Source organism: Myotis myotis, unplaced genomic scaffold, assembly GCF_014108235.1.
Source record: "Myotis myotis isolate mMyoMyo1 unplaced genomic scaffold, mMyoMyo1.p scaffold_m19_p_11, whole genome shotgun sequence".
Taxonomy (NCBI): Eukaryota; Metazoa; Chordata; class Mammalia; order Chiroptera; family Vespertilionidae; genus Myotis; species Myotis myotis.
In genome coordinates, this window is record NW_023416315.1 from 39,098,190 (window position 1) to 39,123,112 (window position 24,923).

The 24,923-nt window shown below is 39.1% G+C and overlaps 1 protein-coding gene across 13 annotated transcripts in view; it reads right to left on the minus strand.

Annotated features, from left to right (window-relative positions):
• Window positions 1–5,662, minus strand: part of AKAP9 (A-kinase anchoring protein 9) — a 126,966-nt gene extending 121,304 nt beyond the window's left edge. For 10 of the 13 annotated variants that reach the window (XM_036328235.1, XM_036328238.1, XM_036328234.1 and 7 more), the window contains exon 1: window positions 5,371–5,658. In XM_036328235.1, coding sequence (XP_036184128.1) covers window positions 5,371–5,418 — 48 coding nt within the window. In that variant the 5' untranslated portion in view covers window positions 5,419–5,658. Of the gene's footprint in view, window positions 1–5,370 lie in introns of all 13 variants that reach the window. The other 3 variants (XR_004970913.1, XM_036328244.1, XM_036328243.1) reach the window with 3 other exon arrangements.
• Window positions 5,663–24,923: the final 19,261 nt, after the last annotated feature.

A 24,923-nucleotide genomic window follows, 5' to 3' on the forward strand; every position in this document is an offset into this window, starting at 1 on the left:
CATCAGGCCTATAGTACAAAAATAAAAAAGCTAGCCCTGGCTGGTGTTCTCAGTGGTTAGAGCAACAGCCCTCCAACAGAAGGGTCACAGATTTGATTCCCAGTTAAGGGCACACACCTGGGTTGCAGGTTCGATCCACAGCCCTGGTTGGGACACATGCAGGAGGCAAACAATTGATGTGTCTTCTCTCTCTCTCTCTCTCTCTCTCCCCCCTCCTTCCTCCCTCCCTCCCTTCCTCCCACCCCTCCTTCCTTTCTTCCCTCCCTTCCACACACACTCTCTCTAAAAATCAATGGAAACCTCAGATGAGGGTTAAAAAAAGAAAGTTTAAAAGAAACAGGTAATGAACAACTTTCGTAGTAGTAGTGGAACAGTGTATCTGATAGGCAAAGAACAATTTTACACCATAAGTAACTTTGTCTATCAGTTATTGAAAAGTCATGTCACTAATATTCTAATAAACAGCTTGTAATGACGACTGTTCTTTTTGCATAAAATTGGCACCATTATCAAACTGAAAATGCTCATTAAACAAATAAATATCATATAGTTACTACTTATTAAATGTAATAGGCAAAATTTTAATTATTATCCATCAAGCCCTAGCTGGTTTGAATCACTGGATAGAGCTTTGGCTTGCGGACTGTAGGGTCCTGGGTTCAATTCTGGTCAAGGGCACATGCCTGGGTTGTGGGTTCGATCCCCAGTAAGGGGTGTGTGGGAGGCAGCTGATCAATGATTCTCCTTCATCATTGATGTTTCTATCTCCCTCTCCCTTCCTCTCTGAAATCAATAAAAATACAGTTTAAAAAATTATTCATCACATAATGCCAATTATATAAATGCTGAATGGTGCACAACTCTGGTTTTACAGAATTTTGCTACATTAGAATATTAAAAACTATAAACAAAATATTAAAAATTATACCTAATGTGAATTTACAGGAGTAATAATTTTATACTAAATACACACTATCCTCTAATTTTGTTCGCTAATATTACAATACTTTCTTTATGTAATATTGCAAATAATTTTACTTGGAAAAAAAATGAAATCATTTAAAGTGGAGTTAGAATAGTTTGGTTCAACACAAGGATAGCATGTGTCACGCTGTCCCTGTCAGCACCTTGTAAATGGGGTGAGCCCAGCTCTGAAAATATTTACTTAACAATGCAGTAATGTCTCACATCTCCCTGGGTGAGGCTTGCAACATTAACACTGAGGAAGTAACTGACGGCCTAACAGCAAATAAAAAAGCCAACAAGTAACAGAAAAATTAAACTGTCATAAACGGCCTATTCACCAGGCTCCATTGGCCCTTGATTTCTACAAACCATTTCATCTAACTCAGTTACTGGGTTCTCTAGTTACAGCAAATCTAAAATAGCACGTTGGGGCAGAAGCAGATGAGGAATAAGGCAGGATGAGCATGTCCATAGCAATGAGAACTGGCAGCAAGGAAAATTGGTAAAAACTACAAAACCAGAAATATCTATATATATCTAATAGTACAGAATCCCAACTATATAATACAAGCAACAATGAATTAAGATTAATAGCTGCCACCAGGTGGCTCAGTTGGTTGAAGCATTGTCCTGTAACACCAAAAAGTTTGTGGGTTTGACTCCTGGTCAGGGCACATACCTAGGTTTTGGGTTAGATACCTGGTCAGGAAGCATATGGGAGGCTACCAATCAATGTCTGTCTCTCCCCTCAACACCCCTCCTCATCTTCCTCTCAATAAACATATCTTTGGGTATCTATGATAATAAAAGGGTAATATGCTAATTAGACCAGACGTCCTTCCTGACCAAGCTGGGCCAGAGGGAAGCCAGCCCAGTCCCAGGTGCCTGCGGGTGGTCGGGAAGCCTGTGGTGGCAGCTGGGGGAAGGAAGGTCTACTCTTGCATGAATTTTCGTGCATTGGGCCTCTAGTGAGGATATAAAAAAAGAAGAAGAAATAAGAATTACAGTTCCAGGACTGCACTAAAGTGAGGGCCTTAGGAAACCTTGTTATTCTGTGCCTCATTTTCTTGTTCTGTATAACATGTTCTTCAACACAGTATATCTGATAAGCTTTGTGTTTTTAGAAATGATATTTAAACATTTTTTTACTGATCATAAAAGAAATATATTGTACAGAATTTGGAAATGCTAGAAGTGTACAGAAAATTTAAATTTCCAATAGCCCATCACCCAGAGATAACAATCATTTACATCTTGGTGGATTTTCCCCCCAGATTTCTTCACATATAAAAATGGAAATATATATTTTTGGTAACATTTTTATTAACCTTGCATTATCTGTGGGCATTTTCCCAACTCAAAAAGTCTTTGCAGAAATATTTTAATGACTACATATATAAAAATTTATTATCATTACAGACTTTGGTTGGTATAAAACATTTTATAAAATATATTATACTGTACACATGACAAGTCATTTAAAAATTATTATTTATCAGATCTACATACAGAAAGAAAAATGATCAGTAAAAAGCGTATCAAACACCAAGAAAAAATTTAAAAGTTGTGGTTTGTAAAACCAGGTTATCAAATACAGTATTTAAGTCCAATAAATAAACAAGACATTTAGAAAACTAAGTATCTAAATAAATTTTGGAAATAATCATTTTAAGTGATTTCTGATGCCAGCAATAAGACACTTCCAATTAGGAGAATTCTGGATTGCTGTTATTAAATTACAACATGCTAGTGAAAGAGCACCCATTAACAACTCATAGTCATTTTGCTCATTCATTCATTAAGCAAAAGAAATAAGAATTACAGTTCCAGGGCTACACTAAAGTGAGGGCCCTTAGGGAACCTAGTTATTCCGTTCTTGTTCTGTATAACATGTTCTTCAACATAATATATCTGATAAGCTTTGTTTAAGCAGCACCCATTAACAACTCATACTCATTCTGCTCATTCATTCATTCATCTATTATTCTATAGGCATTATGCTAGGCTGCATTAATATCAATATTAAGAGACTTCTTTGTAAAAGCCTTAAAAATAATGTAGCAGTATTTAAACATGTTAACAAATGAAAAAATTCACCTCAAATCCTACTAATCCTAATCCACTAACTGTATTTATTACCCAGTGTCTGTCTCGCCCACTAAACCGTGAGCAACTTGAGAACAAAGACTGTCACCACCTCTATATTTCCTCTATAAAAGAGAAGTTCAACGTAGGTTTGCCAAATGAGTTTACATTTACGATCTAAACTTTTTAAATCCTAATCTAAAAGCGCACATTTATACAAAGGAAATAATGTATACACGATTTTTAATGATGCTATTTTATCTTTTCCATGTTCCTATCAGTCTTCACAATCTTAATGCTGCATAATATCCCATCACACTTATATAATATAGTTTAGAAAACAATTACCCTCATATTGTCTTTGAAGCTTGTTTCTAGTGTTTTTATATGGTATAGCTAATGCTCCAGCAAATATACCTTGCTTTCTAAGTCTCACAGATTTACTTCTGACTGGAAAAATTGGCCTCAACAATAGGGGAATATAATCTTCTACAATAAAAGGGAATGTTAAAGAGATTTTTTTACCCCATAGGGAGAATTTAAAAGACAAAGAACACACATACAAAGAAACTCTTAGAATTCATTTTTGCCAAATCAAAGCAATTTAAATAAATCCTCTATTAGGAAATGTGCTGTCCAAAGGAAAGTATGTTTTGTAGGACTGCTTCACACATATTTAGAAAAGATACTTCTGGGGGCAAGGAGTAAAAATTCTGAGGTAACAAACATAATGTCTACTTAAAACGTCAATGCTTTTGGAAGGAGGTGCACACTTTACCTCCACTTTCTTGGGTTCATAGAACTTGCTCAGATCCTCAGGCTGAAGAAATGTAAGCAACTTAGGGCTTCTGAAGATGGCTTGATTCCCCTTTCCTTCCATTTATAGATCCTAAAGTAACATAATCCACCTGGTAATATACAAGCACTTAAGCTTTGACCTCTGAAGGGGCTTGTGAAAAAGCCAACTATATTTTAGAAATATGAAGCTAGTTCATATACACATTCATTTAAGAGAGCTGTGTTGAGCATCTACTATTATATCTCTGCAGTATGGGCCTTCAGTGATTACTGAAATAATAGACCACGCCTCCTTTGTCACTTTATTTGGAGGAAGGGAAGGAGAAGAGAGAAAAAGCAGTTAACCAGATTATAATTTAATTGTGGTCCAATCATCTCAAATGATTGCTAACAATCATCTCAAATGAGATAATATAATCTATAAAAGATAACTTCATTATAGGGAAGGGGGTCTTTGAAGCCAGCCAAAAGATATGCTCAACTCTGTAATTTTTTAAATCGTCACCCAAGGATATATTTTTATTGATTTTTAGAGAGAGAGAGAGAAGAAGGAAGAGAAAGAGAAATATCGATGGGTTGCCTCCTACAATGCACCCTGACCGGGAATTGAACCTACAACCGTTTAGTATACGGGAGGACGCTCCAACTGAACCACCTGGCCAGGGCTCAAGTATGGATATTTTTTAAAATGCTATTGAATGTATACTGTCTATGTCAAATTTTTCATGAAGCCCAGTGAAAAAACCCGTGTATAATTTTGTGTTGCCTGCTTTACAGTATTTTTTAAAACACATGCGTAATGACTCGCCAAGACATAGAATTCACTTATTTGGAGCAGGAATTACATAGGTGTCGCTGAGGCTATGGAGCCTCCCCTCCCTAGAAGTTCCATGCACAGTACATACCGCACTAACATTCCGCACCACACAAAAGCGCATGCCATGACAAAGACTCCCAACACACACGCGCGCGCGCACACACACACACACGCACACGCACACAGCCATGCTTCTGAGGGCGCCCTGCACGCCGTGCACAGCTGGCACTTGTGGCACCCTCGGCCGGCCCCCGAGGAGGCAGCTGTCACAGGCCGTCCCACGCCCAGGAGGCCAGCGGGCATCTAAGAAAGCAGAGGTCACGATCCGCGAGCAAATCCCGCACCCAAGAAGGAAAAGCCCTAAAGCCCAACTTGAAAAGCACAAGGACTGCGCTCCCCAGAAAACTGCCCCCCAGCGCGACAGGCTGGAGATCCAGAAGCAATAAACACCAGCGCATAGCAATACAGTCAAGGGGGGGTGTCCTTGGGGGATCCCGAGAAAGAAGCCACCCCACCCCGTCCCCACGGAAGTATCTCCTGGGTGCACCGCCAGCGTTTTCATGGAACAGGAGAGCAAGGCGAGGGGGAGGCAGACCTGATCCCCCGCCCCGGCAGCGCGCCGGGGTGCGGGCAGCGCTCCCCAGGCCCCCTCCCTCCCCTCCAGCCACCGCCCCCACCGCGGCCCTGCAGCCTGCGGCTCTCACCTTCGCTTTGCCCAACTCCAGCTTCTTCTGTCTCTCCTCGTCCTCCATGGCCTCTGCGGAGAAGGCTGGGGGCAGGCAGAGAGAGGGCGGGGGGAGGAGGGAAAGGTCGGTTCAGGCGGAGGGGGCACCTCCGACGCCGGCCCCGGGAGCCAGGCCGGCAGCGCTCCCCCCGGCGGAGTGGAACGGCTCCGCGCTCAGAGGCTGGCGGCCCTCGGGCGCTCGGGCAGCGCCGTCACCGCCGCCGCCATCTTCGTCTCCACGTAAACACACGGCGGGGCGGGGGGAGGAACGTCGGTCCGCGCAGCCTCCGCGCGCCCGGGTGCCGGCAGGTGCGCCCGCCGCCCCGCCCTCCCCGCGCCCGCGGCCCCGCTCGGCGCCCGGGGGCAACCACCGCCCGGCCTGGAACCGGCCCCCACAGGCGCGGGGCGAGCCCCTTCCCGGACGAACGCCCGGGGTCGGCCGGGCTGCGGAGGTGGGAGAGGGGGTGTGTCCCGGGCGCCCGCGGACCCCACCCCGTGTCCCAGGGACTCTGGTCGCTTTTAAGACGGAGATTTTTCAAGTTACAAAAATAACAGGCCTGGTGATGGACGGTGAACACACAATACAGTGTACAAGTATCACCCCGGTAAACCCAGTCAAAAGGGAGAAAACCGCTACACAATGGGAGGAAATAATAGTAATAAAAGTAACAGATGCCTAACGGTGAGATCGGTGGCACTGAGAAACCCCAAAGGAAAAGATTAGGGGTGGGAGGAAGGGACCCGAGGGACCTCAGTTTTCAACCTGGATTGACTCCCCGACTGGAAGAATTGGGAGTAGCCAGCAGCTCTCATCACTTCTTCTTTTTAAAAAAATATTTTTTTATTGATTTCCGAGAGGAAGAGAGAGAAAGTCAACGATGAGAATCACTGACCGCTGCCTCCGGCGAGTCCCCAGGAGGGGGCGGGGCCTGCCGCCGGGGCACGTGTCCCGGCGGGACCTCCCGGCTCCTAGGTTGGTGCTCGAACCTCCCTGGCGGGCTCATCACTTCTTCAGCTGGAAGTCCGTCCCCCAAGTCTCCCGTTCGTCCTTCAAGGTTCACCACACATTCCGCCCCGCATAACTTTCCTGATCTCTGTTCCCTCCACGCAACTGTAACATCACAACGTACAGCCCTCTCTTTCCTCCTTGGAGGTCCCCTTAGCAATGGAAGGAGCCGAGGCTTGGGAGCTTGCTTGGGGACAAAGCCGGTGTACACTGACTTTCGAGCTTGAATGACCCGGAGCAAGTTACCCGTCCTCCCTGAGTTTACTTGGCAGTATGGGAAGGGTTGTTAATACATATGAGTTGACATATATGACTGCCACCGGTGTATTAAAACGTCCTCAATTAATGTCAGTTTTCTTTCTCTTTGTATTTTCTTTAAGTATCTGCATGATATTTTAATCATTTGTGCACTTTTTAGTTCACCTCATACTCCCAGCTCCTTGATACCGGAGACTGTCTTTCTCATCTTGGCATTACTAAAATGACTCGCACAGTCCTTTGCACCCAATAAACTCTTGTTAAATTAAACTGAACCAATGTAACAAATTAAGCATTACTCTTACCTTTTTCTTTTATGTTCTCTCAATACTTCCTCTTTTCTCCCCACCCCTTTTTGGGGTGAACTACACATTTTTTAAAAATATATTTCTTTATTGATTTCAGAGTGGAAGGAAGAGGTAGAGAGAGTTAGGAACATCAATGATGAGAGAGCATCATTGATTGGCTGCCTCCTGCAGGCCACCTACTGGGATCTAGCCTGAAACCCGGACATGTGCCCTTGGCCAGAATCAAACCTGGGACCCTTCAGTCCACAGGCCAACGTTCTATCCACTGAGCCAAACTGGCTAGGGCTGAATTACACATTTTAATGTCTCAGGTTGATGATGTTTCTCCTTTGTTTTGAGCTAGGTTGGACTGAAAAACTACCAGATGTGAACTAAAATAAGTTTTGAGTTCAATCATAGAAAGGGTGTTAAGAGAAAATTGGGGTTAAAAAATGAAAAGGAAGAAAGATCTCAAGTGTACCACAAACTGAAGACTAGTTTTAAGTAGCCCTGATTTGGAAATTCTTAGATTTGAAGATTTTTTGTTCTCAAACTCCATAATGCACACATAATTGTGCCAGCTTGTAACACCCAAGTATACTACATTGCCTTGTTATCTTAACTTGAGTTGGGAAGTGGGTGAGATTAGGCATTTTATCATAGGAATAAAAGAACTGAGATAATTAAAGAAATAGTGATTTATTCTGTCATCCTCCAAGCTAAGAATAAAACTAGGACTAGAACTAAGTTTCTAATAGAGCAGTAATTTAAATACTGCCTGGATTAAGGGATTATGTTTGTAGGTTGTGATTGCCTAGGACCGTGGTTGGCAAACTGCGGCTCGAGAGCCACATGCGGCTCTTTGGCCCCTTGAGTGTGGCTCTTCCTAATATTTATTGTGTAACTGATATACCAAGGATTTTGATTGCTTCTTTTAAATTTTCTAAGTCTAGGATGATATATTGAGGATCTAGATACATGGTCCTATGGTAATAAAACTATGTTATTATAACCTGGACCAAAATTATTAGGTGAAAACTTTCACCTATGATTTTTCTGCTAAACAAGATAGAATAATTATCTGCTAAGTTGTTTCACCACTTTGTCCATTTTCATGGCTTTGCTTCCCTGATTAGAAGACATTGCCAGCTACCATTTCCATTGAGCATTTCCCACCATCACTTGCCATGCAAATTGCCTAAAACTGTGCTCAAGATCTTCCCTCCAGTAGCAATACTTCCAAACTCTATTTCAGTTAATGACTTTCTTCCAGTCTCCTCAACCTGAGATTCTGGAAACATCTTGTATTTCTTTCTATCTTGTCCAGCATATTTATCAGGCACACATCCTTTCATTCCCAAAGCCTCTTGACTCCTTCCCAGCTTTTTCTGTTCCACGGCCAACATAAAAGGTTAGACTCTCATGATCTCATATTTTGAAAATTTTAGAAGACTCCAAGCTGGTATGTCAGCTTCATTCTTTCCCATTACATTCTAGTCTTCATAACTCTGTCAGATTAACTTTCTAAGATTCAATTTTCACTAAGCCATCTCTATATATAAAAGCTTATGCGACCCAATGATTGAACGACCAATTGACCGGTCACTATGATGCACACTGACCACCAGGGGGCAGGTGCTCAATGCAGGAGCTCCCACAGCCAACCTCCCGCAGCTGGCCAACCTCCTGCAGTTCCTCCCCCCACCAGCCAACCTCCCTTGGCCCCAATTGGCCCTGATTGCTAGTCAGGCCAAGGGACCTGTCCCATGCACGAATTCGTGCACCAGGCCTCTAGTTCCAATATAAAATGACTTCCTACTGCCCATAAAATGAACATCAAATTCCTAAATCCGACATTCAAGGCCTTCCATAATTTGCCTGTATTACTCTGTAGTTCTAACTCTAACTCCTCCCCCTAACCAACTCCCAATTCTAGTCAGACAGGTGCTCACTGGGCTCTCCAGGCCTTGATTGCTGAATCACATTTTACACAATGCCAGAAAATCCATACACATACAATTAAGATTTTTTTTTGCAAATGTGACTACTGCCCTTTGCAATTAGGGTTGAAGTAAAGAAAAAGAAGACATTAAATGCTAAAACGAAAAATGTTTATTTTTACTTATTAGGGTAAAAATTAGAGATAAGAGGTATATACAGAGAATAAAAGTAGGCATAGTGGTGTATCTTCTACATTTTATAGAATAAAAATCAGAAGGCTTACGAGGTTAATTGATATGCCCAACTTTCTATAGTCCTACCAAGTCCTAGCCCAAGATCCCCTGATTTAAGTCTTACTCCAATTTGCCAAGCTGCTTTTCCAAACAAAATGAGTACGTGAATAAATACAGAGTAGGGCAAAAGTAGGTTTACAGTTGTTTTTATGAAACATGATACAATAATTAATCAATAATAATACAAGAATACACTGTGTTTCGAGTACTCACAACTGTAAACCTACTTTTGCCCCAACCTGTACATGCTTACAGATGTATTAAAAATTTTAGGACATTTTTTGGTTAAAGGTTTTGGTTTCAAATGGTTATTCATGACTTATGACACTAGCACTCATATAGAGTGACCTACTGAACCTAATAAAGAAGTAGAGAAATCGAAGGTGTTACTGTTATCAAGATGGAATTGTAAACCTGCAATCCAAGACATTGCAATTGGTTACTGAATACAATCTATACTAATTTCAGATCTTCAAGGATTTTTATACTTCTAAGCAGTCATAGAATATAAACTAAATGAGTTTTCCAAGAGTTATATCATGTAGTTTTTGAGTCAAGAAACATTTTGTCTAAGTATGCAAGGAAACTTCAAATAATTTATCTTCCAGGGCCTCTTCTGTTTCAGCCATGCGTCTGTAAAATGCTAAATACTGACTACCCATATAATGCCCTTCTTAGGAAAACTGCCTTGAGTTGCAATGGCTTGTTCTGAATTTGAGGTGAAACCCATCTTATTTATCCTGGTCTACAAATGTTTGGACCTCTGAAAAAACTGGACAAAAGGAGGCTGACCTGTGAATTAGTGTAGAAAAAAAATCTAACCAATTTCAGCATTCCATTTTGAATGGTAATATATGGACCTAATCACATTGTCTCCCTCTTAGAAAGTAAGATGCCTTGTGAACAAAGAGAATTTAGGCATGACTCCAATTTTCCATGAGACCTGGCCTGCTATACTTCCCAGTCTTGACAAACCCAGAATAACTCTATGACTCAGAAGATAAACTCTTGGGCTACCTTACATCTTGGCATGTCCTTTCCAAGAACCTCCACTGCCAAAGGTGACCTGAGTTTAAATTTTCTTTTCATCTCTAAGGTGCCTAACAGATAGATCTTATGTAAACTGCATGCATTTTAAAATGAACAAAATAATATAAACTACTTGAACTCTTTTTGCATCCCTGGGATTAATATATATTTTCATATTAATTTCTATTTCCCAATCCTTTATCTAAGAAACCAGGAATAGAACTCACCATTGTGAAGTAATTCTGAATAGTATGTTTATATACCCCTACGTGTGCATGTGTGCATAGCAGTCTATTAACCTTAATTAGAGAGTCTCTTGGAATAAGTTATCAGTTAGTAATCATCACGAACTTCTTCTTCTTCTTCTTCTTTTTTTTTTTAATTAAAGGCCTGAAGTACCATTTGGAGCTCTGCAGCAATGATTTACTAAAAGCTACCTAAAAGTTTGAAAGCACTAATTGTGTTAGAAGGTATTGAACCTGACATCTATATTGACAAACAAACTGACACAGAAATTGTACCACTTTTTGAAAGAAAATATCATAAATTACTAATTTAAAATATAGAATCTCAATGTATACATAGATAATTATGACTTAGAATGATAAAGTTTGCTGATTTGCCTTTACAAGATGATTTTAATTTTTATCTTTAAATATTTCTATAGTAGTTTTAAAAACTTGATATTTTGTTAATATCCAGATTACATTTATTAATTTTTTGATTTTATACCTTCTACTACAGTGGTTCTCAAACACAAAGTGAATATGAATTTCATGGAGTATTTATTAGAAATGTAAATTTCCTAGGTCACAGGTCTGAGCCAGACCTAAGGGACTCAGGAATACTGCACGTTTAACAAGCAGTCCATTTGACAGTGACACAGGTGGTCAGAGGGCAAACCTAGTATTATACACTGAATGTCCAAAACCTGCTCTTATAATAGCAGTAAATGATAATTTTACTTTATCTATTCTCAGGCCAATAATCTTGCAGTTACCATTGTTTCTTCTCTTCTCTCATAACTCACATTCAGTCCAATAGTAAAGTGTTAAAATATATCCATAATCCTGCCAGTTGTTCCCACTTCCACAAGTACCACTCTGGACCAAGCCACCATCATCTCTCACCTTGATTTTTACTTGGTCTCTCTGCTTCTACCCTTGCCTTCTCATAGTATATTCTCTACAGAAGTCAGACTGATCCTTAAAAAACGGAAATCACATCGTGTCATTTTTTTCTACTCAAAACCCTTTATTCGCATTCCATATCATTCAGAGTAAACCCCCACAAGCTCACCTACCAAATCTGGTCTCAGATCTTATCTACCCTCTCTGCCTCACTGACCCTGACCTAGCCACACTGGCCTACTTGGTCTTTCTTCAAAAGGGCAAACAGGTACCCAACTCAGAGTCTTTGCACTTGTTATTCCCACTGCCTGAAATGTTCTTCCCCAGATAGCCAAACAGCTCACTTTCTAATTCTTCCTGCATAATTATTGGCTTCTTGAACACCCTATTAATGTGTCCTCCTCTCAGATTTATCCCCTTCACTTTCTGTTATCACTTTCTAAAACTATACTAGTTGGATGTTGGATCTACTCCATTCCTTGCCTGGCTTCATTTATTTTTTATTTTCTTATTTCACAGCACTTGTTACTACCTGACATAATTTACTTTATATATCTCTCCAATCTCATGCCATAAGTACCCCTAAAACAGGACTTTGTTTAATTTGTGCATTGTTATATCCCAAAAGTCTGGCACATGGTAGGTGCTCAATCAATATTTGTTGAAAGAACAAATGAATATTTTACTCCTCTCTCTCCCTTTGCTTTAATATTTACTTAAATATTAACTAAATCCGTAGTAACACTACCCATCATTTTTTGGTAGTCCTCCAAATAAATTAATATTCTATTCTAATGATGGAAAATCATTGTTATTTGTTCCTTTTCCCCTAATTCTTGAGCAGTGCTGTGCTATAGAACTTTCCATAATGACTATCTACACTAATCTGGTAGCCACTAGCCACATGAGGTTATTGCACAGTTCAAATGTGGCTACTGCAACTAAGGGACTGGATTTTTAATTTAATTTAATTTTAAAAAGCAACATGTAGCCAAGTAGCTATTATATTGGACAGTATAGTTGTGAATAATATAATTTTTAGCATTCCAATTAGCCATTTCATAATTTTACATTTTTTTAAAAATATGGTAACTTAAGATTATTTTTTTAACCATGAAGCAAGTAGCTTCATATTCTCATTTAAATTTTTTTCATTGGTTTCTTTACAATTTAAACATATATTTACTTTGAAATGTGTTGTGTGCATTTTAAATATATAAATAAGGTAACCAGAACGTTTTAATAAAAGGAATGAAATGTAATTTTCATCATAAAATTTAAAACTGGGAAATTCATTTTAGTGGATGTTTTTTGGTTACTCAAAAGCCATTCCTGCCCTGTCTGATGTGACTCGGTTGGGTGTTGGCCTGTGCACTGAAGGGGTGCCAGTTCAATTCCAGGTCAGGGCACATGCCTGGCTTGCCAGCTATATCCCCGTAAGGGGGTGTGCAAGAGACAGCCAATCGATGTTTTGCTCTTACATTGATGTTTCTCTTTCTCCCTCTCTCTTCCTATCTCTTTAAAAATAAATTTTAAAAAATCTAAAAAAACGAAGCCATTCCCAACCTGCTTCTCCTTTGTAACCTCCCATGATAGAAGCTAGAAACACAAAAACACAAATACTTTCTGAGCCTTCTTTGCAGCAATGACTGGCAATGTGACCAGATATGACCCATGAGATACATGTAGACATTTATTAGGAAAATGTTGGGTATTCTGACAAAAAAGGAACAGACAATAGAATACTACTCAGTAATAAAAAGTCCAATCTCTTGATATATATATATATATATGAATGACATGGGAGGATCTGAAAAGTATTATGTTGAGTGAAAAAAATCCAAAAAATTGTACATATTATGTGGTTTCATTTTTATCAAATTCAAGAAGGTAATTTAAGTTTTACTGATAAAAATCAGAACTATAGTTGCTTCTGGGGGGGGGGGGGTTGAGGAGACTGATTGAAAAGGAGCACAAGGGATAGAAATGTAAATGAGGAAAAAGGAGCACAAGGGATAGAAATGTAAATGAGGAAAAGGAGCACAAGGGAACTTTCAGGGGTGATGGAAATACTCTGTGTGTTGATTTATGTGATGACCACATTAGTATATACATTCATCAACACACATTGATCCTCCTTGAAACACCTGAGACACTTTTTCACGTGACTGCAGGGACACATGGCATTTACCTAGTTTTCCTCTTAACTTTCTGGTTGCTCCTTTTCTGTATTTTCTACTTATTCCTTTCCAGCTCTTCAACCTTTAATTAAAGGAGTGCTTTAGGGCTCAGTCCTTGGACTTTTATATCTACTCACTCCATGGATGATCTCGTCCAAGTACGTGACTTTAAATACCATGGGTGTACTGATGACTCTTAAATTTATATCTCGGCTTGGAATTCTTCCTAGACCCTCTATTTGATATCTCTACTTGGTATCTCAAATTTAATATGAACAAAACTGAGCTTTTGGTATATGTCCTCCAATCTTTTCCTCCAACAGGCTTTCCCACCTCAGTTAAAGGCAACTCCTGTCTTCTATTTTTGAAGGTCAAAAAACTGAGAGTCATGCTTGATTCCTCTTTCTCTCCCACTTCACATCCAGTAAGTCAGCAAACACTGTTGCTCTACCTTTAAAATATGCCCAGAATTTGACCATTTCTCACAATGCCACCACAGTGGTCCAAGCCACCATTACTTTTCACCTGGATTAGTGCAAGAGCATTCTAAGTGCTTACCTTACCTTTGCCCTCAGGTGATTCTTTAACCAATTACCAAAAGTCAGTGCAGTCACATTTCTGCTCAAAACTCTCCAAAAGAGTTATCGTCTCTTTTAGAATAAAAAGCCAAGTACTTACAAGAGCTGGCTCCATCTAACTGTTCTGAGCTCATTGTCTTTTACATTTTTCCTCATTCACTTTGCTCTAACCATGCTGGATTCCTAATTGTTCATTAAACAAGACAACTTAGAGTTCTCTATGCCCAACCTGATCATCCCCCCTGGATATCGGCATGGCTTGCTTCCTCACTTCTTTTAAGTCTTCATTCAAAGTTCCCTTCTAAATTAGGCCTTTCTTACCCAAATTTCTAATCCTTCTCTGCTCGAGTACTTATCACTATCTAATATACCGTCTGTTTTATTTATCTTGCTTATTATTTGTGCCCCTACACAAGAATGTAAGCTCCACAAAGGCAGGGATATATGCCTTTCTTTTTTCAATGCTATTATCGCTAGTCTGTCCAACAGAATCTAGCACAGTAATAGCTGCTCAATAAATATTTGTGAACGAATGCATGTAGGTTTTATAAAGGCCCCCATAGGTCAAGAAACAGATTCAGGAGTTAGAAGGAAGTCTGGAAGCTGAAAGACAAGAGACCAGTGTCATAAAAAAAGTGTAGAGGAAAATGATTCCCAGTCTCCCTGGATTCTGAGGCAAACTGTGATGGTGGGTAAATTAAAGGCACTTCCAGATTTTCAGAATTTCAAAAATACTGTTCTTATGAATTCTTTCTTAGGAAGCTACCAGCTAATAGACTCCCCTAAAATGAGGGGGAAATCCCACAAAGTGGGAAGATATAGGTTCCAGGAAACAAGAATTCAACATAAAAGTAGAGGCAAAGGGAAAACTTAGCATAATAATTAGTAAAATTCTAGGCAGTCGCCATGCAGAAGGTCTGGAGAGTGACAAATACAGACAGAAGCAGGAGGACCTGGATTATAGAGGAATGTTGCTGAGAAAACAACCACAACAGAAAAAGACTTCTCCAGTCCTGTAGTTCATGAAACAATTAGCAGTAGGTAAATAGAAAACAAAACAACACTATGTGGCTCAGTGATTATAAGCAATATTTGCATGGTAATAATAATGCAAAATAATAGTCAAAATGGTTTGCCCAAAATTGTAAGGTAGGTAGAAAAGAATGTGGAAAAGTTATTGGCAGGAGCCAAAATCAAAATTTTCATAGTCAGAAGTTGATATGTAAACATCTAAAATGTAATCATAAAAATAGCAATGTAAACATTATTTAGAATTATGAATATATATAGCTAAAGGAAGGGAAAAAAGAGTTGAAAGAACTTGCCTCTGAAGACTGGGTGTGAGAAACTGAGTGAGATAGGACCTTTAGATGCTCCTATTCTTCATTATAAGCTTTGTAGTAGTATTTGAATTTTTAGGTTGTATAAATGCAATTTCAAAGGAGTAAAAATAAAATTTACGAAGGCCATGTAAAATGAAGACATATTGTACTAGTATAAATGTCATTTAGAGTTATAGAGGTAATAAAGGAATTAAACACCAATGGTAAAAGACAATGGTTACCTCTGAAAAGTGGGATTGGGGGCTGACTTTTCATGACCATAGGCATGATTGCTTTTACAATTGAAAACAAATGAATAAGACCAAACCACTATACAGGCTGGCACATCAGATATCTGTGAGAAGGGGATAGTACTGGAAATTAATTGTGAATTAGCCTCCTTTCAGTAAGCTTACTTTGACAGAACTTATATGCTAACATAAAGAAGTTACTATTTTGAGAAAATGAACATTTTTGCTTTAACAGGATGTTACAATGATTTAACATTATAAAAACTCAATCTAGTATCTTCACATCAAGGAAAGCTGCCTGTTGGCTTAATAGGAGTTACCCAAATACTAAAATCCAAATTCAAAATTGTCCACTTGAATCCAAATGATCTTCCTGGATGACTTAATATTCTTGGGATTTTGTTCTAATCTTATGTCAGGAGCAAATTTTCCTTAATACTCAGTGGAGTCATTTGAATCTGACACAGAAATAGAAAATAAAATAGAAATAGAAAAACAGTAATGATAGGTAAGTATATGGTCAAGACTTCCATGTGCACCATGGTGGGCTGCATGAAACCCACTTATTAAAAGCATTGAGGTTACCCAGGGGGAAATATCTGTTTTTATTTTTCAAGATATTTAGACAAAAATTTAACAACATCCCTCAAGAATTCATTAAAAGATTTTTTTTATTTTAAAATGTTTTTAGTCCTAACCAGTTCAGCTCAGTGGATAGAACGTTCGCCTCTGGACTGAAGGGTCCCAGGTTCAATTCCGGTCAAGGGCATGTACCTTGGTTGCAGGTGCAATCTCCAGTAGGAGGCAGCTAATTCATGTTTCTCTCTCATTGATGTTTCTAACTCTCTATCCCTCTCCCTTCCTCTCTGTAAAAATCAATAAAATATATTTTAAAAAATGTTTTTACTACAGGCCCTGGCCAGGTAATGCCTCCTGATACACCAAGGTTGCAGGTTCAATTCTTGGTCAGGGCACATACAAGAATTAACCAATGAATGCATAATAAGTGGAACAATAAATCAATCTCTCTCTCTCTCTCCCTCTTTCAAATCAATTTTACAACATTTAAAAAATAAAATGTTTTTATTAATAATATTTTAATACATACGAATAATGTAACTCATGCATAACGGATAATGGATGGTGGTACAATGAGCACCAGTCAACCTACCACTCAGTTCAAGAACTGGACCATTACCAATGCCACAGTAGTAACTCCCTTAGTGCTCTGTTCCTCATTGCTAAAATAGTATTCTCTATAGCTAACTTCAGTACTTCCTGTTATGATTCAAGTTAATTTCCCCTGGCTCTATTCTCTCATTTCTACTATTTTATAACTTTATAAAGCCTTTTTCATTTTATAAATAACATAGTATTTGGTCTTCTGGTAAATATTAATTATATCTTCAAGGGCTTCTTTTCTTAAAATAATTTTAAGATGTACTTCCAGAATAGCTATTAGTAAATTTGAGGGCCAGTTTTGAGTTTTATAACATTATGATAACTATTATTATAAAACAGATTTTTAAAAAGCCATAATCTAATTATATATTTCCTTGTTTTATGTATTATGAAAGTCCTGTACACACCATGCAACATTTCCACTCTTATTATCATTATTATTGGCAATAACTCTTTATTACTTTTAATAAAGCATTATCAATAGAAATAAAAAGATTTAATAGTTTTCATGATGATGGTTTTCTTGCTTGTCAACAAACCATGAAATGGTTATTATAAAATGCCAGATTACTATCTCTTACTTTGTTTTCTATCTTTCAAATGCTGGACTTTCCTGGCATTTATAATGTGAAAATAATATACTTGTTCTTTTATTCCTTTTGGAGTACAAATATGAAGTGGATCTTAGTCAAAAACATTGCTTCCTTGTCATGTATTACTGTTGGGAGTGAAAATTGGTACAACTTTCATGTAGGGCAATTTGGTTCCATTTGTCAAAATTAAAAAGGCTCCTACTCTTTGACCCATTTCAATTCTAGGTTTTCACTCTATAGATAATGTTGAATTTGTGCAAATCAAAATATGTGAAAATGAAGTTATTTGTTGCAGCCTATTTGTAATGGTAAGGGATGGGAAACATTTTAAATGCTCATTATTATGAGACTGTTTAATTATGGTATACTCATACAATAGATTACCACATAAACAGTAGCTTGAATGATGACTTTTATATGTACTGATTTGGAACAATTTTTAAGAGTAAAAACTCAGGAAGCATAGAAGAGTATAAATGGTATGCTACCTTTTGTGTGGAAGGAGAGAAAGAGAGGGAATTTATACATGTATGTTGGCAAATGCATGGATTATCATTGGAAGAATCTCCAAGAAACTCGGTACAGTGTTTGCCTTCAGACAGGGAAATCGGGTAATTGAGAAAAAGGAGAGAGACGTAAATTTTTACTGTATATTCTTTTGTATCTTTGTAGCATATGTATGTAAATCTTTCTTTGCATATATATATATATATGTACACACATGTATATAATTTTAACAACTAAAAGGACTATAGCCTCATGTCCTAAAAGAAATACATCATTTCCCTTACATCCCTTGAAGAGGGCTGAAGTTTTTCTAATGACAAAGAGCAGATATTTCTACCTTTACCATTGGCCTGCACAATAATTGCTAAGTAATAAGAGGAGACTTGGACCTCTTAACCCCAACATTTTTTTAGTGTTTGGCTTTGTAAACATGCCAATGTAGTTGGCTCTCTGCAATCTAAAGAGAAGTAGAGATTTGATAGTTACGAAAGTAGAAAAGAATTCCCTTTGGAGGTTTGAACTGTTTGTGGTTCATATTAAAATAACTGACAAGTAGCTTTAATGTATTATGCACACAGTCTCAGAATGATATTCTAGCATAAGACTGTAATTAAATCTCTGAAAATGGTTGAGTTTGCACCATATAAAATATGGAAAATGTTACAAAATGTGCACTTTCTATGTAAAACAAGTAGAGATTGGTGGCAGTAGATTTGAAAATCTTATTCAAAGCTTTAAAACAAGTTTTTAAACTCTAAAACAATGAAATAACATATCCCACTGGAAAAAAATATTAAAATTTCCATACAGAAAAAGAATTACAAAGACCTCATGTTTTGTAAAATGCTATCTTGCTTATAGGTGAAGACTGCCTCTAATCTTGTATTTTATGGTAATTCCATTAACTGTCAATGAAAAACAAGAAAAGTAATTCCTTTAAAAGAACTCTCAAGGACACTGGAAGAAAATGTATACAGTCATATGCATTCCCACAACACAGGTATAAATGCATGCAGATCAGGCCAGTGCCAATTCACTAATAACTCCCCTTCACCATTCCCAGGAATTCATATCCGCTTCTCCTCTAAAGATGTTTAAATGACTGTGCAGTCATACAAACAGACTGGCATTTGATCCCCTAGAATGACTGTAATAATACATACCCCCCGGAGAAGGATGTCTTTGTTTCCTGGATCTTGGAGTCGTACAACATATGGTCTGACAGATTTTAAGCTCCAAGTGTCTAATTTTAGACATGATGATTCTTCACCCTTATCTTTTAATAAAAGAGAAAGTATTTGCTGAGCTAAGACCTACTTTCACAATAGCACTTTAGCTAGAAAGCCAAGTGGGTTCGTCAGCTTAGAAAGTTTGGTGAGATGAATAATTTAGTCTGTAGGAGTAATGTGTCTAGAGAAGAAATTTAAGTAGGGGCTAAGTAATGCAGGTAATTAATTAAATGATCTTAGGATATCTGCTTCACAATGACTTATTTAAATATGTACTAAAAATACATACAGATCACAAATCATGATTGTGATATTCTCAAGGGCAATATAGAACATGTACTTTATTTACATAATAGAGAAAATTTTAATTGTTTTATGTGCTTTAAAACAATCTCTCCTCTCTCTTTTGTCTTTTGCTAATGTTCACAGAGAATCACAGTTCTTGGTCAAAATAGAGAATGGAATCAAGCTAAGGTTTATATTTAATGTCAGGAAAAAATGAACATATTTTAGAGTACCTATCTAATTAGACAAATACTTGAATTTAAAAAGCACTTTTTTGAAAAAAGTTCTAAACATTATAATTGGGACTGCAAGTTTTACATGTCAGTTACCATGACAGTCTTCAGAGATTATCATAGTAATTAAGTAGGTATGAGGGATGCTGTGCACGATATTCCCTTTGGCACTAGGAAAGTCATATATAGTAGATTCTCCTGAACTAAAGAACAGCATAACTCCCTCCATCTCACTGAGGGCTTGGAAGTCATCAATCTTATCAACAGAAACAGATGTCCTTAAAATCTGCCCTCATTTATCTCTCTCCTTTGGCAAATCTTGAGGACTGCTCCCGGTGACACTGGAAAAGCAGACTTCTTAGTTAAGGGAATGCCCAGCGTGGTGCTAGTTATATTCATGCAGTCCTCAATTTACTGACGAGCTGGGGTCCAAAACTTTGGTACTCAGAGTAGAATTTTCAGTTAAGACAATGTTATAGCTGGTGCTGATGTCCTGAGAATAACCCACAAAATCGTGTTATTGAAAAATAGCACAAGAAAACTAGTAAAAATCTAATTTGTAAAACAAGTATCAAAGCAGAAAACAACAAACTGATAAAAAAAAAATAACGTTTATGTTGAATTCTGCTTTCTGAAGGAAAGGTTTCATTTGAGAAGAATGAGAGAATATAGACTTCTGTGGGAACTGTGAAGAATTTTTATTAGCACTTTTATGGACTCTAGAGGCTCTTTTTTACATCAAAATTTTACTTTAAAAAATGTATCTCTCCTTTTCTCCGTTTTAATTGCACCACTGATACTAACTAGTTGATTGCAGTCGTGGTGGGGGCAGGTTTGTGAAAATGGATCAAGGGAGAGAGAGATTCAGGAATTAACTAGGTGTAAGTTAAAAGAAGGAAAATGAGATTAAAGATGAGACGTCTTTGGGAAAGAGTTATTAAAGTATCACTGACAGAGGTGTATGTAGTGAAATAAAGAGAAACATCGGGCAGCTTGACGTAGGTAGGACTGAGAGATGTTAGGTCAGATAATTTCCTACCCATGCCTGTCATCAGGTGACACTATTTAATTAGGACAACTTTGTTACCATGGTTTGAGCAGGGAACAGGGGGGTGGAGGGGTAAAGGAAATGGGAGGGCATTAGAGTAAACACCTGCTGTTTTGCCTGCCCAGCAACTGTCTTCCCTTCTTTAACGCCCTATGTTCCTTTGGGACAGAGGCTTAACCACAAGGAACAACAACAGCCTGTAATTATTGGAATTGAGAGTCTAGGTCACAGTGGGATTAAGTCCTGAGCTGCTAAACTGCTAGCCTAAGCTGCTAAACTGCTAGCCTAATGCTCCTTGAATTCTTCCTGGCTGGGAACAGAATTGGCCTTAGAACCCTGAGTGGGGCTTTAACCAGCAGGGGAAACATTAAGAAACTCCAGTTTCAAAGGTGCAGTAGTTCTTAATTCTGTCTATACATTAGACTCATCCACTGAGGATTTTTAAAAAGAATTAGACCAATGTCGGGGCCTCATGTCAAACCAATTACATCAGAACCTCTGGGGGCAGAGAGCTGGGCTTCCGTGTGATTAAAAAGCTCTCTGGGTAAAAAAAAAAAAAAAAAAAAAAAAAAAAAAAAAAAGCTCTCTGGGCGATGCTAATATGCAGCCAGGATTGAGAACAACAGACTTGAGGGATACAGAGGTGAAAGAGTCAAGAGTCCTGCTTATGGGTGAAGATGTAGAGGGAGCTCTACAGGTAGCTCTGGAGGAGGTGACACCTCATGGTCAGCTGGCTTGCCCAGTGAAAGTGGGACTTGGGGCACTCGGGGAAGCAGGAGGACACTGGCTGTTTAGTAGATGCTGGAGCCAGAAGTGTAGTGGGGAAGGCTGGAGGGCAGCAGGGCGCGGCTTCTCAGGCTTTGCTACTTCATTTAGGGGCAGCGGTTATTTGACAAGCAGCACCCATCTCCTATCTCCCCTTCTCAATGTCTAACCAAGGGTAGCAGTCATTTAAAATTTATCAGAATCTAGCCCAACCTGCGTGGCTCAGTGGTTGAGCGTTGACCTATTGATAGGTGGGGTTCGGGGCGCAGAATCTTCCCCTTGTGGGTTCTTGCCCTACGAAGTTTGAAGAATAAACTCGCGGACTAAAAGGCTTCTTTAGTAAAAGAGGTGGAAGTTTATTGGAAGCATATACAAACCCCCCTAGAGAGGGATCCCCAAATGGAAAAAACCTGTTCTCTCTCTAATGGGAAAAAAGCAATCCTGGAGGAGTCTCTTTGTCTCCGGGTTTATAAGGCTGCAGCTCTTTGTCTGAACATGCCCCTTTCTAATTGGACCCTTCCTTAATTTATGACCCTTGTGCTTTCCTAATTGGTCACTCTCTTGCAGAGTATCAGTTTCAAAGTCCAAAGCCCAGGCGGTGCCCCCTCTTTCTCTCTCCCTTATCTTATGACATTTCTCTATCCTCTGTGAAAGTAAGATAAGCACTGGAGCCCATCACATATGCATTCCTCTCCCATGGACCCCCCCCTTTCCCTAAAACCGCCTGCCTTGTCTCTAAAATTCCTTTCACTATGAACCAGGAGGTCATGGTTTGATTCCTGATCAGGGCACATGCCTGGGTTGCTGCTCGACCTCTAGTGGGGGGCGTGCAGGAGGCAGCTGATGGATTAATGGTTCTCTTTCATCATTGATGTTTCTATCTTTCTCTCCTTCTCCCTTCCCCTCTGAAATCAATAAAAATATATTTTAAAATAGATTTATCAAAATCTACTCTTTTTTTGCACTGATTTGAGTGCTTAGGATGGGAGGAAGAATGAGCCATCTTCTTACGATCATAAATCTACCTCAGTACAAAGGACAGCAAAGCTCCACTCTGCAGATTCAGGATTTTGAAGCTGAAGGGACCTCTGATATCATCTAGTTCAACACTTTAGTTTGGGCCTGTGAATATTTCTTATGCTTCATTATTTCTCTGGTGCTCACAAGGTAGATGCATAGATATTAAAAAACCAACTCAATGAATGAATTTTCAAGTGAGGAAGCTGAGTTGCATAGTAAGTCAGTCAGTTCATTCATTCACTCATTTACTTAATACAAATAAAAACAAAGCTTTAGGTATCCATGAGAATGAATGTACAGCAGGGTCACTATAGTTAGTAACATTGTATGCTTAAATTTTGCTATGAGAGTAGATCTTAAGTGTTTTGCCACATACATAATATACGGATAACTATGTGAGGTGATGAATGTGCTAACTAGCTTCATTGTGGTAATCATTTTGCAATGTACAGGTATATCAGCTATCCTGTTGTACATCTTAAATATACACAAAATTATTTGCCAATTAACATCAGTAGAGCTGTAAAAAATAAAACTAGCAAACAATTGTAATACCAGTATACTCGTAATTTTTACTTTCATTTAAGAAAATGTAGGGGTTTTTTCCTATAATGGATCATTTGGTATTTTACAAATAAAAATAACTTTTTGAAGTTGGAAAAAAGAAAAATATAAGAAAGCTAGAGTATTACTGATAATGTTAGAAATATAAGTAAATTGAATCCAACCATCATTTTGATGCACTTACTAGGGAAAGCATCATATTCGTTGCTATAGAGTTTAGCTGAGTTTAATTATTAAGGATCCAGGCTCTGGATTCAAATAGTCTGGGTTTGATTTCTGGTTCCTACTTGCTGGCCGTGTGATATGGAATTATTTATTTAATCTCTTCATGCCTCCATTTCTTAACTGCAAAGCGGAATAATAAAACAAGATATTGGGTTTAGGTTTGTCAGTGTGGAGATGGGATTGGGGTACAGCTGAATTGGGGCAAAATAATGGGGAATGGAGTTTGAAGTCTTCAGGCCCATCCAGAAGGAAGAAAATGTGAGCCAGCATGTCCAATGGGGGATTGAAAGTTGTTTTTCTGTGTGCTGAGGTGTGTAACCCCTAGACAAAACCTGCAGTGTAGTCATTCTGCTCACAGATGTTGTCAGGTGCTAGGGTTTACCAGAACTCAAAATGATTCTGGGTTTGTTTGTTTGTTTCTGGGTTTGGCTGGGAATAAGTGCAGCTGGCAGAGCCAGAGGTTAGAACAATTGGCACCTCGATTCCACAAAGATGAGTGAGACTCAGTCTGTGTCCTCAGGAATTGCTGTCTAATAGCAGAGAAGATGGAGATGCATGCACCAAACTTACTTCAACATAAGATAGAATGAATTCAGTGTTACGGAGAACCAAGACGGCGGGCATAGGTTAACGCCGGAGTTTGCTGCCTCGAACAACCACTTCAAAAGTGAAACTAAAAGATGGAATGGACATCACCCAGAACCACAGGAACGCTGGCTGAGTGGAAGTCCTACAACTAGGAGGAAAGAGAAACGCATACCGACACTTAGAGGAGGCACAGTGCTGAAGTGAAATACTCAGGTGCGGAGTGCATGCAGAGTGGGCTGGTGGCTGAGGGCACGGTTGGTGTTTTCAATTGGGAGGGAGTCGCAGACTCTGAGCTCCAGATCCGGGTGAGTCTCTAGGGACCCAGACTCAAACGGGAGAAGCGGGACTGTCTGGCTTCTGTCGGAGCGAGTGCAGCTTTCTCTCCGAGGTTTGCAGTGGTTGCTGGGACTCAGAGAGGCAGAGCCCCTGGGGACAGGACTGAGAGCCACCATAATTGCTCTCTCCGGCCCACCCTGTTGATCCCGTGCGACCCACCCGCCCCGCCCAAGCCCTGCACAGAGGCATTTGCCAGATAGCCTCAGGCAAACGCCAGATTAGCACCGCCCTAGAGGACAGAAGTTCTCTCACTGCAGACACAGCTGATTCTCACAGCCAGTTGGCCTGGAGGTCAAATCCCCCCTAGTATTAGCTACAACAATCAAGGCTTAACTACAAGACTGCGCACAAAGACCACTAGGGGGTGCACCAAGAAAGCATAACAAAATGTGGAGACAAAGAAACAGGACAAAATTGTCAATGGAAGATATAGAGTTCAGAACCACACTTTTAAGGTCTCTCAAGAACTGTCTAGAAGCTGCCGATAAACTTAATGAGATCCTCGAGAAATCTAATGAGACCCTCGATGTTGTGATAAAGAACCAACTAGAAATTAAGCATACACTGACTGAAATAAAGAATACTATACAGACTCCCAACAGCAGACCAGAGGAGCGCAAGAATCAAGTCAAAGATTTGAAATGCGAAGAAGCAAAAAACACCCAACCAGAAAAGCAAAATGA